Source organism: Phocoena sinus, chromosome 6 (genome assembly GCF_008692025.1).
Source record: "Phocoena sinus isolate mPhoSin1 chromosome 6, mPhoSin1.pri, whole genome shotgun sequence".
Lineage (NCBI taxonomy): Eukaryota > Metazoa > Chordata > Mammalia > Artiodactyla > Phocoenidae > Phocoena > Phocoena sinus.
The window spans coordinates 43,141,832-43,159,483 of record NC_045768.1 but is presented as its reverse complement, the minus strand read 5'-3'; the positions used below and the strand labels follow the sequence as shown (position 1 = coordinate 43,159,483).

Genomic DNA, 17,652 nt, shown 5'->3' with positions numbered 1-17,652 from the left:
TTCACTTAGCATAATGCCATTAAGTTCCATCCATGTTGTCTCAAATGGCAAGATTTCTTTATGGCTGAATAATATTTCATTTTATATATACCACATTTTCTATATTCACTCATTCATCAATGGACAGTTAGGTTGTTTCCATGTCTTGGTGATTATAAATAATGCTGCAGTGAACATGCATATAATTTTTGAATTAGTGTTTTCATTTCCTTTGAACAGATAATCCAGCTGCTGGATCACATGTTCTGTTTTTAGTTTTTTGAGAAACCTCCATACTATTTTCCATAGTGGCTGCACCAATTTACATTCCCACCAACAATACACAAGGGTTCCCTTTTTTTTTTTTTTGTGGTATATGGGCCTCTCACTGTTGTGGCCTCTCCCGTTGCGGAGCACAGGCTCCGGACGCACAGGCTCAGCCTTGACTTTGCACTCTTCTTTATAGTACATTTCAGATATAAAGTGTCTAGAAATTTTATCTACTTCATTGTTACAGTTGTAAAAGTAAGGGATAAGGGAGAAACTAGAATGTGATCCTGTGTAGAAATTCTGAAACTTAAAAATTACAGTTTTAATGGAAATTTATAAAATTAATATATAGATTAAAGTGTTTGTCACATTGTGTTGTTATTTTCTTGTGAGGTTAAGACTTGTACACATATATAGTTAACATTCTGAGGACTCTGGTTACTTTTTATTTTCTTTGAATTTCCTGAGATAAATTTTTTTTTTTTTTTTTTTTTTTGTACACGGGCCTCTCACTGTTGTGGCCTCTCCCGTTGCGGAGCACAGGCTCCGGACGCACAGGCTCAGCGGCCATGGCTCACGGGGCCCAGCCGCTCCGCGGCATGTGGGATCTTCCCGGACCAGGGCACGAACCCGTGTCCCCCGTGTTGGCAGGCGGACTCTCAACCGCTGCACCACCAGGGAAGCCCTCCTGAGATAAATTTGAGATGAATTTTTTCATGAGGAATATTCTGCAGTGAATTAAATAGATTAAAATTTATATGAATTAAAGCATTTCTAAATATTTTTAAACCAAATTTATCTGATCAACACGGTTACATTTGATATTTTTTCATAGAAAAATAAGGAATATAGGGCTTTTGTTTCCTCTGCCTTCCCTACCCTTGGCTTTTTTGTTGTTGTTAATATGGTTTTTAATTGTTTCCTACATATAAAAATAACAACTGTCCATTATTTTTTAAAATTCTGTAGGAAAACTGTGAAAAGAAAAACATAATCCCTGGAATCCCAACACTGTCAGCATTTTGATTCAGTTATTTTTTTTACTATTGCTCTTTGTCTGTTTATATTTCTGAATCTCTTGTTTTTAACAGCTATTGTGAGCATGTAAATTTGCTTCAAAAACACAATTTTCAATGAATGCATGATATTCCATCATTTAGATGCACTATAATCAAATGTTCTTCTGTTGTTGAGAATTTATTTCCAGTTTTATAATGTTAGAACCTGTTTGTCTTTTAATAAAAATGTTGAACCCAAAAAAAAAAATGTTGAACCCATTTGTAATTCTTATAACAACTAATTTATAATTCCTTGCCATACTTTTTGGTAATATGGATTATTTTCTTCTAAGGATGATTTGGAAAATATACATTTTGTTTCTCTTGTAGATAATTATTTTGTGTTCTTGGAGATTTTGATGCATATTTTACTTTATTTTATTTTATTTTATTTTATTTTATTTTATTTTACTGCATCAGGTCTTAGTTGCAGTGTGCAGGCTCTTTGTCGCGGCACGTGGGCTTTTCTCTAGTAGTGTCACACCGGCTCCAGAGTATGCAGGCTCAATAGTTGCGGCACACAGGCTCTCTAGTTGTGATGCACAGGCTCTAGAGTGTGTGGGCTCAGTAGTTGCGGCGTGTGGGCTTAGATGCCCTGCAGCATGTGGGATCCTAGTTGCCCGACCAGGGATCGAACCCATGTCCCCTGCAGTGGAAGGCAGATTCTTAACCACTGGACCACCAGGGAAGTCCCGATTTTGATGCATTTTAAATTTTGAGAGTGAAACAGTTATCTGCTAATTCATCCATGAAAAATTTGGAGTAGTTGACATCTTTAATTTCTCTTTCCAAATTCTCAGTTTCTTATCAATATAATTTGGGATTTTTGACCCAGATGAATATAAAATGGTTAGTTTTTCAAAAATATGTTCTTGAAGGTATTTGCATTGATTCATAGCATATTAACAACAAGTTAATTTATTTGACTGGTTTAGTTGTTTAATATTTCTACATCCTAGTTCTTAAAATTTTATTTTTAGTCATCTCTGGCTTGGTTGGAAAAAGTAAGGGTTTGTGGATAATAGGTTATGCTATTGCTTATTTGAAAATGTCTTTCTCTTGCAAATTAACAACTTGACAGAAAATTTTAAGTCATAACTTCTTGCCTCAAAATTGTGTGGCCACTGCTCCATTGTTTTCTGGCATTCAGTATTACAGAAAAGTGTAAGAACAGTCTTACTTTTATTTCTTCATGGGTAACTGTGATTGTCCTAGATGTTTATAGGCAGGTTTTCCTCTATTTTCTTAAAATTTGAACATTTTGCAAAGCTCTATCTAGGATGATATTCTGTTTCCATTAATTTAGTCTGATACGCAATGAAGTCTAATCTGCAGAGTCAGCTTCTTCAGCTCAGAAAAGTTATATTTTATTATTTCTTTGGTTTGTAGCTTCTCCATTTTCTTTTGGGGAATCGTTTTATGAGTTGACTGAGTTTCTTAGATTTGTATCCCATGTCTTATGGTTTTTAGAAATAATTGAGCTGTATTGTCTTTGCCACAGTAAAAACAATACTTTGGAAAGGGTTACCAATTAAATTCTCTTAGATTTGGTATAGATAAGATAAAGTAAGTGGAATAATTTTCTTTTATAATTAATTTGTATTAAAACAAAAGTTCGCAAAGTAGTTTCAGCAACCTGGAGATATTTATTTCCTAAATAGGACAAATATTTCCCTTGAAATATTCTCATTATTTTCTCAGAAAACCACTTTTTTATTGTATAAGGAAAATTTTCAGTCTACTCTTTTTTTTTTTTTTTTTGCGGTATGCGGGCCTCTCACTGTTGTGGCATCTCCCGCCATGGAGCACAGGCTCCAGATGCGTAGGCCCAGCGGCCATGGCTCACGGGCCCAGCCACTCCGCGGCATGTGGGATACTCCCGGACCGGGGCACAAACCCATGTCCCCTGCATCGGCAGGCGGACTCTCAACCACTGCGCCACCAAGGAAGCCTGAGGAAAATTTTCAGGCTACTCTTAATCAGAACTATCACAAATCTCAATTAACGGACTCAGAATTAATGAAGTATTATTTTGGATTCTTTAAATAATTGTATACTTGCACTTACTTTAATGCATATTTTTTTACTATTTATGTCAGTTCCCTCTGTGAAATAGAAGATTCCCTCCCTCCTGGAAAAGCAATTCTTTACACGTGGGCTGATCCAGCAGGCTCTAGAAAGCTGAAGTGGAGATGTGGAGAAAGCCACGGTGAAGTAACACAAAAGGATGTATGTACTGGATTGATTTATTATGGTGTTCTCAGAAGTCTTTTATTTATTTATTTTTTAAGTTACTCTCTTTCAGCCTTACTAGTTTTGAGGACTCTTTTGTGTTTCCACTTCTTAAAAACTGCGAAAGATTTTTAAAACAGTATTGAAACTTTAACTTAACCAGAAATGTTTAAAACTGGAAACAGTCTTATTTTGTCTGCCTTTTTATTTGCTTCTATTATGTTATAAAGGGTAAACAGGTATTTTCAGCATTCAATTTATAAACCAATATAAATACATTCTTTGCATTGAAAGTCATCCCAAGTCAATTTAACTTCTGTGAAGGATATTTAGGGATCTATTAATGAAAGAATTTATCTCTGGATGGCAAACTGTTGTTTTTTATAATAATAAAGTTAGGTATAAACATTCTGCAGTAACATATTAAATGACTTTCAGTAATTGTTTTGTTAAAGTTTTATTGGTCTTTCAAATTTTATCTTAATTTGTTCCCTATTCCAGTGTCTTTTTTCTTGCCACTAGTTATTATTTCTCTTATCAAATGAGTATTGAACTTTTATTAATTTTTATGACTTTTTGTAATCTTTTGAGATGATTATATGTAATCTGGGCTTTGTCTTATTTGGTTGGTTTTTTAATATTAGACCAACCTTGTATTTTTGGAATTGACTTGCTAATGCTTTGTTTAAGACTTTTGCTTGTATTCATGAGAGAAGTTGGGCTGTAACTTTCCTGCCTTGTAATGTCCTAACCAGATTTTGATGTTAAGGTCATTCTAATACATGCTGGGAAATATCTATGATTTTCCTGTTTTCTGGAAGAGCTTATGTAAGATTGGTATGATTTCTAGAATGTTTGGAATATTTGATAGAATTCACCAGTGAAGCCAAGCCATCTTAACCTGCAGTAGTCTTTGTAGGAAGGTTTTAAATTATGAATGCTATTTTATTATTAAATATAGGGCAGTTCAGCTTTCTATTTCTACTTGTGTCATTTTGGTAAGAGGTTTTCTAAGAATGCTTTTATTTCATCTCTTTTCTAATATATTGATATAAATGTTTTCATAATATCCACCTTTTTATCTTTTAATATTTATGCGGATGATTCTCCTTTTCATTCCTAGCATAGACTATTTGTCCCTTCATTCCTTTTTTCCTGATAAGTTTTGCTGAGATTTTATTAGTTTAATTAGTTTCAGTTTAGCTTTGTCTGTCAGAAAACCATCAATTTGCTCTTTTGATGATCTCTTTTATACATTTGTTATCATTTTCACCTGTTTCTGCTCTAATCTATATTCTTTCACCTTTCTTCTGTTTTAATTTGATAAGTTTCTTCTAAACTCTTGAAATAGATATTGTATTAGTCTGCTCAGGGTGCCATAACAAAATACCTTAGACTGGATGACTTAAACAATGGAAATTTATTTCTAATGGTTCTGGAGGCTAGAACCTTGAGATCAGAGTGCCAGCATGGTCAGGTTCTGGTGAATCTGGTGAGGCCTCTTCGTGGCTTGCAGATGACTGCCTTCTTGCTGTGTCCTCACGTGGCAAAGAGAGAATGAGCGAGCCCTCTGGTATCTCTTATAAGGAAACTAATACTGTTGGATCAGAACCCTATTTACACCTTCCCCCTCCCCCAGGATGTCATTTAACCTTAATAACCTCCATAAAGGCCCTATGTCCTAACACAGTCACATTGGAAGTTGAGACGTTAGCATGTGAATTGCGGGAGGGGGCAAATGAGTTCATAGCAGATACTTAGATCATTGCTTTTTAGGCTTTCTTCACTTCTTATTTCAAATCACTTAAAGTCACGAACTTCCTACCAAAAACAGTATTAATTTTATCTCACAAATTTTCCTGTGTTTTATGTTACTTATTTTTTAGTTAAAAATATTTTCTAAATTTCATTGTGACTTATTTTTATATTTTGGCTTCATGGTTACTTAGGTTATCACTTTTCAGAAGTATTTTCTAGTTTTGTTTGTTTATGTCTAACTTAATCCCACTGTGACTAGAGAACATACTCTGATTCAATTTTTTGGAATTTATTGAAATTGACTTTGTAGGCCAGCATGTGGTCAATTTTTGTAAATAATTTATGTGTATTTGAAAAAAATATGTATTCTGTAGTTGTTGGTTACAGTATTCTATGTGTTACCAGGTCCAAGTTCGCTCTGCTCGCCACATGACAGGCCAGTAAATTGAGAGGTGTTTGTAAATTTATTTATTTATTTATTTATTTATGGCTGTGTTGGCTCTTCGTTTCTGTGCAGGGGCTTTCTCTAGTTGCGGTGAGCGGGGGCCACTCTTCATTGCGGTGCGCGGGCCTCTCACTGTCACGGCCTCTCTTGTTGCGGAGCACAGGCTCCAGACGCTCAGGCTCAGGAGCTGTGGCTCACGGGCTTAGTTGCTCCGCGGCATGTGGGATCTTCCCAGACCAGGGCTCAAACCTGTGTCCCCTGCATTGGCAGGCAGATTCTCAACCACTGCACCACCAGGGAAGCCCTGGGAGGTGTTTAGGCAAGGAATAACGACTTTATTCAGAAAGCCAGCAGACTGAGAAGATGGCGGACTAGTGACCCAAAAAACCATCTTGTTGGGATCTGGATGCCAGTTTCTTTTATAGAACAGAGAAGGGGAGGAGATTAGGAACTAAAGTAAAAAGCCCATTTATCTTGCAAAACATCTCCTCACAGTGGCCTTCATTGGGGAGGGAATGTGTTAGTTTCTTCTTTTCTGCAGCCAGTCACAGGTGGGCAGGGTCAGATTGTCTCCCTGTGAGCTGAACAGAGGTACTTTAGTTTAAGGTTCAGGCAGAGAGGCAGGGTTCCCTGAGGCAGGCCATTATGTATGATTATAATAACAAAAGCAACAAAAAGCAAAGGTTAAAGTCAAAGAAAGAGATCCAACATGGAGTCAAAATCGGCTGTTCCCTGTTACATATATATGTTGATTTATTCAAGTTTTGTTGAATTGTTTAAATCTATCTCATTAAATTTTTTGTTTGCTTGTTCTGTTACTTGGAGAGTGGTGGTTAAAATCATGTATTTACACATTCCTTTTTTGGTTTTGTTAATTTGGGCTCTTATATTTTGAAACTATGTGATTAGGTAGATACAAATTAAGAATTGTTATGTCTTTTTGTTAAATTGATTCTTTTATCAGTATGTAATATTACAGTGCCCACCACAGTATCTTTTTAGGCTTAAACATTCAGACTTACAAAACTATCATAGGCCACAGTTTACAACTGCCTGCTTGGGTGGATACAGGCCAGGAAACATAGCATACCAGCAGGGAGCATCAGACAAGTTTAGGAGGTATTCTCTTTGGTCACTTCAAACAACAGCTTTGATGTGAGGGAAAACAAAGCTCACTGGGTGTGTTATGAGCCCCCTTGACCTAGAAGCCCTACCCCACAGTAGCAGATATCTCTTATAACAACCCATGAGCATAGCTTGTAGGTTTTCTGCAAGGGACACAAAAAGATCATCACATTAACAGAAGCCTAAAGCTTTAGCTTCCTACTGTATTACAGCATTCATTCTTGACTTATTAAAACCTGCTGTAAATTAGTACTTGTACCACTTTCCCAGTAATGTGAGGACTTTAGAACTCTTTAACTCCATTTACTCCTTCTGTCTTATGTAATATTGTCGTGTGATTTATTTCTAAATAGGTTAACTCCCATAAGAAGTATTATTACTGCTTTCTACAATTAGTATTCCATTTAAATTAACCCACATATTTCTCCTTTTGCCACTTCTCATTTCTGCCTGCATCTCCATACTTCTGTTTGGGTTCATTTTTCTTCTCTTTACTATTTTTTTAGTGTGAGTTGTTGACTAAAAAATTATTTATAACCTAAAAGTTGAGAGTTATGTTTTATTGGGTGGGAGCTTTTAGGACTTCGAGCCCGGGAGGCAGCATCTCGAGTAACCCAGAGAGAGAACAGCTCCGAGGAGGCAATAGGGGAAGCCAGGTTATATAGAAGTTTTACAACAAAGGGCAGGTAGTCAGGAACATCAAAAGATTATTGTTAATTAAAGAAAACCAGATATCCCAAGTTAAGGAACTTAGCACTTTTCTGTGTATAGGAAGATGCAAGAGTCTGGGCTCACTGAAATCATTCCTTTAATATGCACCTCAGCTATCTCGGGCCAGTATCCTGTGTTTTCACATCCTGAGTTTCCTCAGGGCTCACCGTGGGGAGTGGCTGCAGTCCGATGGCTGCTAGATGGCAGGTATTCTTCGTGAGTTTCCTCAGGGCTCGCCTGCTCACCATAGGCTGTAGCTACAATAGCTGATGACTGTAACATCCTTGTTTACTGATATGGCAGCCAGTATTCCATTTATCAGAGTCTGCAGCTGATGAGTTTTCTATCAGTTTCATTCTGGACATGTCTTTATTTTGCCCTGTTTTTAGTGGAGTATTTCTGCTGGATATCAAATTTCAGGGTTGGCACCTCTTTTTTTCTCTTTATCTTTGGAATTCACTATTACATAAATGTTAGACTTTTCATCATGTCTGACGACTTTTATGTGTTGTTCTGTATTGTTTCATCTTTTTCTCTCCTTCCTTCAGTATGGATATTTTCTTCTGACCTATTTTTCACTATACTTCTCTCGCTGTATCTAATCTGCTCTTAAAATCATCCATGGAGTTCTTAATATTAGTTATTGAAATGATGAGTTCTAAGACTTCTATTGTAGAAGTTTTTGTTCCAAAATTCTGTCTTGTTACATAATTTCTTGAATGTTTTGATCATAACTACTTTGAAGCCTATCTGACAATTTCAATATCTAGATTTCATATGGATATTTTTATATTTTCTTTTTTTCTTGTTTTTCACTCAAATCCATACTTTATGCATGTTTATTTTTGCCTGTGTGCCGGCCATAGTATATGAAAAATTTTAAAGGTAATTCGAGGCTCCATATGATGTTCCCTTTCTCTTAAAAACATGTGATTTTACCTTTGTAAGGTAGCTAGTCTAGGGGGAGAGTACCTTAATGGGGACTGAAATTATTTGAACCTGGTCTTCAGTCCTTGTGAGGACTTGTGTATTTCCAGTTTACCCTGGCACCTAAAGAATCGCCCTTTGGGGACTCAACTAAAAGCCTAAGCTGTTGACCATTCTTTTTGGTATGCCCTGCACTCCAGTTTTGGTCCTTCCAAACATGAGACTCCCAATTTTAATGTTTTTTTTAAGCTCTCAGTGTTTGCTTCTACTTTTAGAACTGGCACTTGTGAACTCTGAATACAAAGTTCACTTTTGTTGGCTTTCTTTCTCTCTCAGATCTTGGCCCCATTCTCACTACCTTGGTAACTTTTCTGTCTTTTCAAACACATATTTTTCCTTTTTAGATTTTGTCCAGCTTTTGCTGTTAGGAAGAGTGTTGGTCCAGGACCACCTAGTCATCAGTTACCAGAGCAGAAACCCCGGGTATCTTTTTTAAATTAAGCTTGTTAGCGTAGGGGAGTGTAATGGCATTTTGTGTGTTGATTTTTTTATCCAGAAAATTCACTGAATTCTCTTATTAATATTGATTATTTGTTTTTTATTTTTCCGTATGGACAATCATGACACTTAGAAATAATGAGAGTTTTGTTTTCTCCTTTTCAGTCCTTTCATCTTTAATTTCTTTTTGCCTTACTGGACTGGCTAGCATCTCTATATACTGTTCAATAAAACTGATATTAACACATGTCTTTGCCTTATTTCTGGTCTCAAGTTATATAACTTCAATATTTACCTTTAAGTGGGATCTTTGCCAAAGTCTGGTGTGTGTGTTTGTTTCGGGGGTTTGATAAGAGGTTAAACAACTTCTCATCTAGTCTTTGTTTGCCAAAAATTTTTATTATGCCTGGATATTGAATTTTGTAAAATGTTTTCTCCCACATAAGTACTATTTTATTTACATAACATTCCTTTCTTGCTTCAGACACTCACCTTGGATCACTTTCCTTTTGCCAGTGTTTAATTCCTCCTATAGAATTTCCTTGAGTGAGTCTCTGTTGATGATGATATTTAGTAGTTTTCATTTGTCTTTAGGCATCTTTGTTTCCTATACTTTTCTTCACTGAAGGATATTTTTGCTGAGTAAGGAATTCTGGGTTCTGAATTGTTTTCTCTTAGCATATTGATGGTATTTTTTCATTGTCCTTTCAGTGTTGCTCTTGTGGAATCCAGTGTTCTTTGAATGTATTTGAGAGGGCTGCCCATAATGGGCCTAACTTTATTTTTTAAATTCATGATTATTAGATTTATTCAGGAAAAAAGACTTCATTTTAATATAAAAATAATCAAATATTTGACCTGTTGATTAGTACTTTTGCATATTTATAGCATAATATTTATATCAAAATGATAGATCGTTTATAAAGGTAAATCTGTAATCCAGTGTAAATATTAGAAAAACTTCAGAATTATTTGGAAATTAGTTTATTTATATCTTAATGTAGTTTTAGTACTATGTATTTTATTTTAGAAAGTGTTATAAGTAACATGACTGTGGTAACAACTCATTTTTAATTTTAGTGGATTATAACGTGAATGTGTACTATATATTATAATTTCCTGTTAATCAGAGTGTTCACTTAACTAGAAATTCATTGCTGACAGTTAATTATTAGAAGTTAATTATTGAAACTGAAGACCCTGATATCAGCACAATACTTATATATAAAGGCTTCCTGCAGAATTAACCCTGTAGTATTTGTGCTTTGTAGAGCATGCAACTGAGGTGTCAGATATTCTTTATCTTATTTAGATCAGCTCTACAAGGAAATATGAATTTCTGACTGAACAACTTTTAATGCATAACACATTGATTAGTCTTATAATAAATCAGAGAAAATAAAATTTTGTGTTATTGATTAGCCTAGAAAGGAAGACTATTTAATTAGATTTTACTATGGTATTAAAAGAACAGTTGACCTGTCTTCCTGACTTCATAATGATGATGGCAGAAGCTGTCATCAACTGATTTTAATTATGTAAATTTCCAAATGTTATACAATTACAAATTTATTTTGTTCAACCCTGGGAACGAAGTGCCATTACTATTCTCATTTTTCAAATGTGGAATCTAGATTTCATGTTGGATGTGACCAAACTCTAATTATTTAATTTTTTTGATGATTTTGTTTCAGGATATGATGACACCTATAAATCTGGAGGAAAAGACCATTTATTTAGTTTCATTCTTTGAAGGCTTACAACGCATTATTTTATTCACTGAAGATCCAAGGGTATTTAAAGTGACATATGAAAGTGAGAAAGCAGAGTTAGCAGAGCAAGAAATTGTGTTGGCATTACAAGATGTTGGAATTTCTCTTGTCAACAATTATACAAAGCAAGAAGTAGCCTATATTGGCATTACAAGGTTAGATGCGTTAAAATTTGGATACATTTAAGTGCTCAGTTCTTAATCATTAAGAGTGGTGATCGTAAAATCTAAAATGAGTTAGTTTAAATTTTCTGTTTTGACTATTCATTGATACTAATCTGAGGTAATGCTAATTTAAAAGTGCTTTGATGCTTTTTTTTTTTGCCTTTTGAGATAAAGACATACCAAAAATCAAATTTATCTCATCATGTTGTTGATTTTCCCAGCTCTCTAAAAATTAGATTTATTCAACTTATCAAAGGTATATTTTCTTTCTTTAATATGTCATAAGGAAATGTTTAACTGTTCATTACCGCCTACCACAGTGCAGGGTACACCACAAATCTAATCTTTTTCTATGAGTTTGTTTGTTTGTTTTTGAAGTACATTTGATCTGCAACACTGTGTTAGTTCCTGGTACATAACATAGTGATTCAGTATTTCTGTTCATTACAGTGATCACAATAAGTCTAGTTACCATGTGTCACCATACGAAGATATTATATTATTATTAACTATATTCCCCACACTGTACATTTCACTTTCTAATCACTTTCTACTTTGACCTTGGCACTTTAAGATCTAATAAGATAATACTGTATTTACCATTTCCCACATAAGTCATCACCAGTAAAACTCTTTCCCTTTTGCACTTAATATTCCTGTTTATAAACACTTAAAATTAATTTATGTATATTACTGCCAAATTTGAGAGCGTTTCTATATTGCAGTCTGTATAACAAGGATAATGTAGTTTTAATCCTTTACTTGAGTTAAACTCTCAAATAAATATATAAATTAAAGGTATATGATACAGATTTGACTTTGTTTTTCTATGTAAATTCATCTAGAAATGCCCCTGACTTCTCCTTGAATGCTATCCATGCCATTTAAAAAGTCATATTAAAGGGAATTCCCTGGCAGTCCAGTGGTTAGGACTCTGTACTTCCTCTGCAGGGGGCACGGGTTCAATCCCTGGTCAGGGAACTAAGATCCTGCATGCCACTCGGCGTGGCCAAATGAATAAATAAATAAAAAGGCATGTTAAAACTATTTTCTTAGAAATTTTTTTTGTTCTCAAAAATATGTTTATTACTTAAATTAAAATGTCTAATAGATAACAGATTTTAAGCCTGTGAAACCTGATATGTGCTATCTCCTATGCTAAATGATGTGAATGCAAAGGGGATTAATACATGGTTTCTACCTTTCTGTTTATTAAGTGAACATAAATTTTAGAAGGAATAAACAAATAGCATAAATAAAATTAGATAACTTACATACTTCAGTAAGCAAAACAAGTGAAGTAATTTTAGAATGTGGAAAGATTTTTAAATTCTGCATTTAAGTCTTATAGCAATTTTTTAGTAAATTAGATTTGTTCCATTCACTGTCTCTCCTAGATTACTGTTTCACACTTTATCTCTTTTTAAACCTCCATTCTCTCTCAGCTCACTGCCTTGCATCTTACTTCACCAAGTAAACTGACACAATCAAAAGGGAACGTCCAAAGACCCACTCCCAATATCTCAGCTTCCTATGCACCAATATTTTTTACCTACATATTGCAGTGGCACATTTCCTAGTTATCATAGATACATTGTATGTGCTCCTATTTAAACATACGTTTCTACTTTTGCACTATATTTCATTCACTCTTGCCTCTTGAGACATTGATCCAGCAATTCTCTTCTTTTTTTCTCCTACCTCAATAATTTTTGGCTCTCTATTGAATTGTTCCAACCAGTGTAATTTCTTTCAACTAAAAACAAATTCTCTTGGACCCACTTTTCCTGCTACCTACTGCACATTTCTTTGCTTTACGTTATAGCCAAACCCCTTAGAAGTGTTAATCTATAACAGAAGATATATTCACTATCTCCAATTCTTTTTTTACGCATTTTTCTTTTAACTATTCCAAACAGGTTTTTGCTTTCAGTATACCATGAAACTGGTCTTAGTAAGATCACCAGAGACCTAAGTATTGCCAGGTCCAGTGTACAATTACCAGTCTTTGTATTGATTATGTTTATAACATTTAACACAGATCCCTTCTTGATACAGTGTCCTTGATGTTACATCCAGGATATCTCACCACCTTGGTTTTTCTTTCTGTTCCAACATTTCTTATTCTTACTTGTTGCTTGCTTGTCTTTTTCTCAACTGCTTAATATTGGGTACCTTGAGGCTCTCAGACCTTAGTCCTCTTCTCTGTTTCAGTTTTGATTTCAAATACCATATATATGCCCAAAACTTCTAAAAATATATCTTCAGCCAGACTTTTGTCCTGAACTCCAGACTTATCTATCCAACGACTTACATAAAATCTTTACTCAGGTATCTGAGAGACTTCTTAAGCTTTGTAGTATGTAAAACCAAACTCCTGATCTCCTTCTACCAAAACCTGCTTTCCCACTGGAGTTAATGACAACTACGTTCTTCCAGCTGCTCAGGCCAAAAACTTTGGAATCATCTTTGATTCCTCTCTTTATCTTACACCCCACGTCTAATCCATCTAAAAGTAGTGTTTTGGATCTAGCTTCAAAACACACGTAGAATCTGACCACTTTGTACTGCCTCACTCTTAGACCACCGCAGGAAGAGCCATCACCGTTTTTCTCCTGGCTTACTACATTACATTCCTAACAAGTTTTCCTGTTCTAGTCTTCATCACTTTTTTTTCTTTCTTCCCACTCCAACACATAGTACATTCTTAAACCTTAAGTCAGACTATGTGGCTGATTATCTTCTCATAATCTTTCAGTGGGTCCTCATCTCAGAATAAAACTCGGAGTCTTTACAGTATCCTCAAGGCTTTACGTTATTTTACCTCTCATTATCTGTCTTACTTCATCTTCTACTCTTAATGTGTTCCAGGCTTGCCAGCCTCCTTGCTCTTCTACCTGGACGACTACAGGCATGCTCTGCTTGGAGTCTTTGCTCTAGCTTGTCTCTCTACCTGAAATGTTGTTCTTCTCTTCTGTGCTGGATAACTCCCTCATCTTCTTTAAGACTGTTGAAATCTCGCCTTCTTAATGACACCTCTGGTGGCCACTCTTTTCTGATGCTGCAACCCCTGCCACTTTGCATATCCCCGTACTCCACATCCAGTTTACCCCGTCTACTTTTTCTTCTTTCAAAAGCATTTTCACCTCCTAATATATTAAAAGATGCTAATTTACTATTTATTGTCTATCACTCCTCAGGTAAAAGAAAGCTCCAAAATGGCAGAAATGTTCACTGATAATCTCCCTGCCACCTAGAATAGTGCCTAAATAGGAGTTTAATAAGTACTGGTTGAATGAATTCATGTTTTTAAACTTGTAATGTGCTTGCTTACAACTAGGGATATTGCAAAAATTTACTGAAGGTTTTTCAGTAATGGTAATTCATGTAATAAACCAGATAAAATGAAAATGTTTATAAATTAGTACCATGATTTTTGCTTTCATATATAAGTTCTGATGTGGTTTGGGAGACAAAACCCAAGAAGAAGGCAAGATGGAAGCCAATGAGTGTAAAGCACACTGAGAAGTTAGAGAAAGAATTTAAGGAATATACTGAATCTTCACCATCAGAAGATAAGGTTATTGAGTTGGACACTAACATTCCGGTAATATTTTTAAGTACTGATATGAAGTTTTAATTTTTATCTGTTGTAATTAGGTGAATCACAAGTTAGTTTTTAAGGAGAGACTAGTTTGCTTACAAAACAATCAATCCTATTATACATACTTTATATAGAATATTTTAAAGGGATAGTTCTCTGTATCAAGATTCAGACTTTATTAAGCCGCTAATGATCTACTCCTTGGTTAACAAGAAGGCAATAAGTTGCTTTATTTTATTTTTAAAACTGTTTTTTCTTTTATCGCTTTATTTTTTTGATAAATTTTAGTAAAGTTATATAAAAAGTGATAAAACCAAGTTATAAGGATTATGTGAATATTTCTGTGAATTGTATGGATATGGAGTATAAAGATCTCAGTCAAAATCTCATCAAATATTTAGCCTACTATTTAATATTATGTTTAAAGTTTTTTGATACAGATTTCTAATTTTAATCAATTAATAAATAAAGAGAAATTCCATGTGTTTGTGTGTGTGTGTGGGCATATTTTTCAGGTTCGCTTCACACCTAGTGGTACTAACATGAAAATTCTGCAGCCACATGTAATAGCTATAAGAAGAAATTACCTTCCAGCGTTAAAAGTAGAATATAGCACATCTGCACATCAATCATCATTTAGAATTCAAATTTACAGAATACAGGTGAGTTTGAAAAGACAGTCAAATTATATTCTAAAGGAATATGGCAATAAATGTATTCGCATAGTCTGTTTTGTCTAGTACTTAAGTTTCATTGTTGGACTAGAGTTTTTGATTCCTTGTACTTCTTAAATTTTGTTATTCCAGTCAGGTTCTATAATTAACATATTAATATACTGACCTGTTGTTTGTTTTCTTAGATCCAAAACCAGATACATGGTGCTATATTTCCATTTGTATTTTACCCCATTAAACCTCCTAAGTCGGTCACCATGGATTCAGGTTTGTTTGTATTTTTACATTGCCATAAAAATGGTTGTATTAGCTATTTGGTTTCTTTTACTTTAAAAATATGAAGTGAAACCATTCTCAAGTTTAGTGTCTATAGGATCACTGGAAAATTAAACAGCTTGAAAAAAAACCAGGAAGTACTCAACTAACTTCAATAAAACTGAGTGAATACTGAAGAAAAGATTATTTAGAAATATATATATAATGTTTAGAGACATTAATTTAAAAAAAAATTACTAATTTGTAAACCCCTAATTTAGAAGCCACTAGAACCTTTGAATAAAAAGATAAGACCCTGAATCTGTTTTCACAAAGACTTCCTAATGATTCTAATGCATACTTCTGGTTTAAAATCACTAATTTAAAGGATCAGTTAACCTTAGAGTGAATACAGATAATTAAAAAAACAATCCTGGAGTCTGAAATTAAGGTTGTGATAGATCTTACAGATATCAGTAATTTTAATTGATACTCATGATTTAGTAAATAATTTAGTTGTCCACTGTGATGTGTATTAAATTGCAAGAAAATGCTTATCTTTTGTTTAAAGCATTATTAATCATATTTATTAATCTTTACAGCACCAAAGCCCTTTACAGATGTCTGTATTGTCATGAGATCTGCAGGACATTCGCAGATATCACGTATTAAGTAAGCGTCTTAGTACATTTATTGTGTGTGCATTTAATGTTTTAATTTAAATATGAGTTAATTGTACTCTTAAATAAATAAATTTCAGATGAGTCAAAGATTTAAGTGTAAAATATTAAATTATAAAGGTCATAGGAAAAATCAATTATTTCATAATCTTGGAGAGTCAGAAAGCTCCAAATGAATTATACCTAGGTATTAACAATAGTCATTTCTGAATTGTGTGTATTTTGTTATTTTCTTTTTTATTTGTTTTCTCTATTAAGTTGTCTATAATTACTGCATACTGTTTTAGAAACAAGAAAATAATATTTTCAATTCAGTCACCACCCAGTTCAAAAAATAGAACACTGACAGAAACATCCATCTGTGTATCACTACCATACTTCTTGTTTCCTCCACCCTATCACCAAGATAAATACTATTTTTATTCCCTTTTTAAAATACTGTTTTATTGTTTATGTGTACCTAAACATTATGCTTCTTACTTTGCCAAAATTTTTCCTAATTAAAGAAAAATTCTTTAACTAAATATATTCCTGGGACTTGCTTTTTTCATTCAGATTTTTACTACAATTTATTTTGTTATATGTAGCTAGAGTTTATTTATTATCACTAGCATGTAGTATTCTCTTGTGTGACTATATACCACAGTTTACTTACCGATTTCCTCTTTGTAGGCATTTTCATATTATGAGTTTGTTGCCATTATGAACAGTGTTGCCGTGACATTTTTTAATTCATTCACCTAAAAAGTCCTAAGTTTCAATGTTTTAATATTTATCTAATATTTTTTCCTATATAATTTTGTTAATGCAGTTAATCAATGATTTTTAAATGTTTTTCACCTTGTATTATAGGTATTTCAAAGTGTTGATCCAAGAAATGGATCTCAGGTTAGATCTTGGGTTTGTCTATGCTATATCAGAACTTATGACAGCAGCTGAAGTAACTGAAAAAACGGAGGTAAGACTTATTTATAATATGATGGGAAGAATTAGGGAAAGAGGAGGACTTTAAAAAATTATAACATTATACATTCTTAAATGTATTAAAATGGTTTTAAAAATTAAAATTTTTTTATTATGCTGCCGTGGTTCTACATTGGCAGATATCACATTTTCAGATTATAGAAGTTGGAAGCAAGAGAAATAACCTTTTTAAGATGACTTAGCAAATAGGAGGAAAGGTTTTAGGCCAGTAGTAAGGGGCAGAGGATAATCAGTCATGTTTACATCACTTTTTTCCTATTTTATTTTTCTGGGTTACCTTTGTATTGATTAATAATTTAGAAATTTGGATATGCCAGGATATTTGATGAGAAAAGGGATAAAGCAAATAAAAGGTAAGATGTCCTTGCATATACCTACACACATCTTCCATGTACTTTAAAGCATCTTTAGATTACTTATAATAGCTAGTACAATGTAAATGCTATGTCAGTTGTTGCCAGGGTGTGGCAAATGGAAGTTTTGGTTTTTAGAACTTTCTGGATTTTTTTTTTCTTT

General features: G+C 33.9%; 1 protein-coding gene across 6 annotated transcripts in view; it reads left to right on the top strand.

Annotated features, from left to right (window-relative positions):
* Positions 1-17,652, top strand: part of VPS13A (vacuolar protein sorting 13 homolog A) — a 236,934-nt gene that overhangs the window by 177,529 nt on the left and 41,753 nt on the right. For all 6 annotated transcript variants that reach the window (XR_004350289.1, XR_004350290.1, XM_032634365.1 and 3 more), the window contains exons 53-59: positions 3,407-3,536; positions 10,698-10,930; positions 14,393-14,546; positions 15,059-15,205; positions 15,403-15,484; positions 16,075-16,144; positions 17,005-17,110. Coding sequence is in view for 4 of the 6 variants with exons in the window: in XM_032634365.1 (XP_032490256.1) it covers positions 3,407-3,536; positions 10,698-10,930; positions 14,393-14,546; positions 15,059-15,205; positions 15,403-15,484; positions 16,075-16,144; positions 17,005-17,110 (922 nt within the window). In the remaining 2 variants the exon portion in view is untranslated. The remainder of the gene's footprint in view (positions 1-3,406; positions 3,537-10,697; positions 10,931-14,392; positions 14,547-15,058; positions 15,206-15,402; positions 15,485-16,074; positions 16,145-17,004; positions 17,111-17,652) is intronic.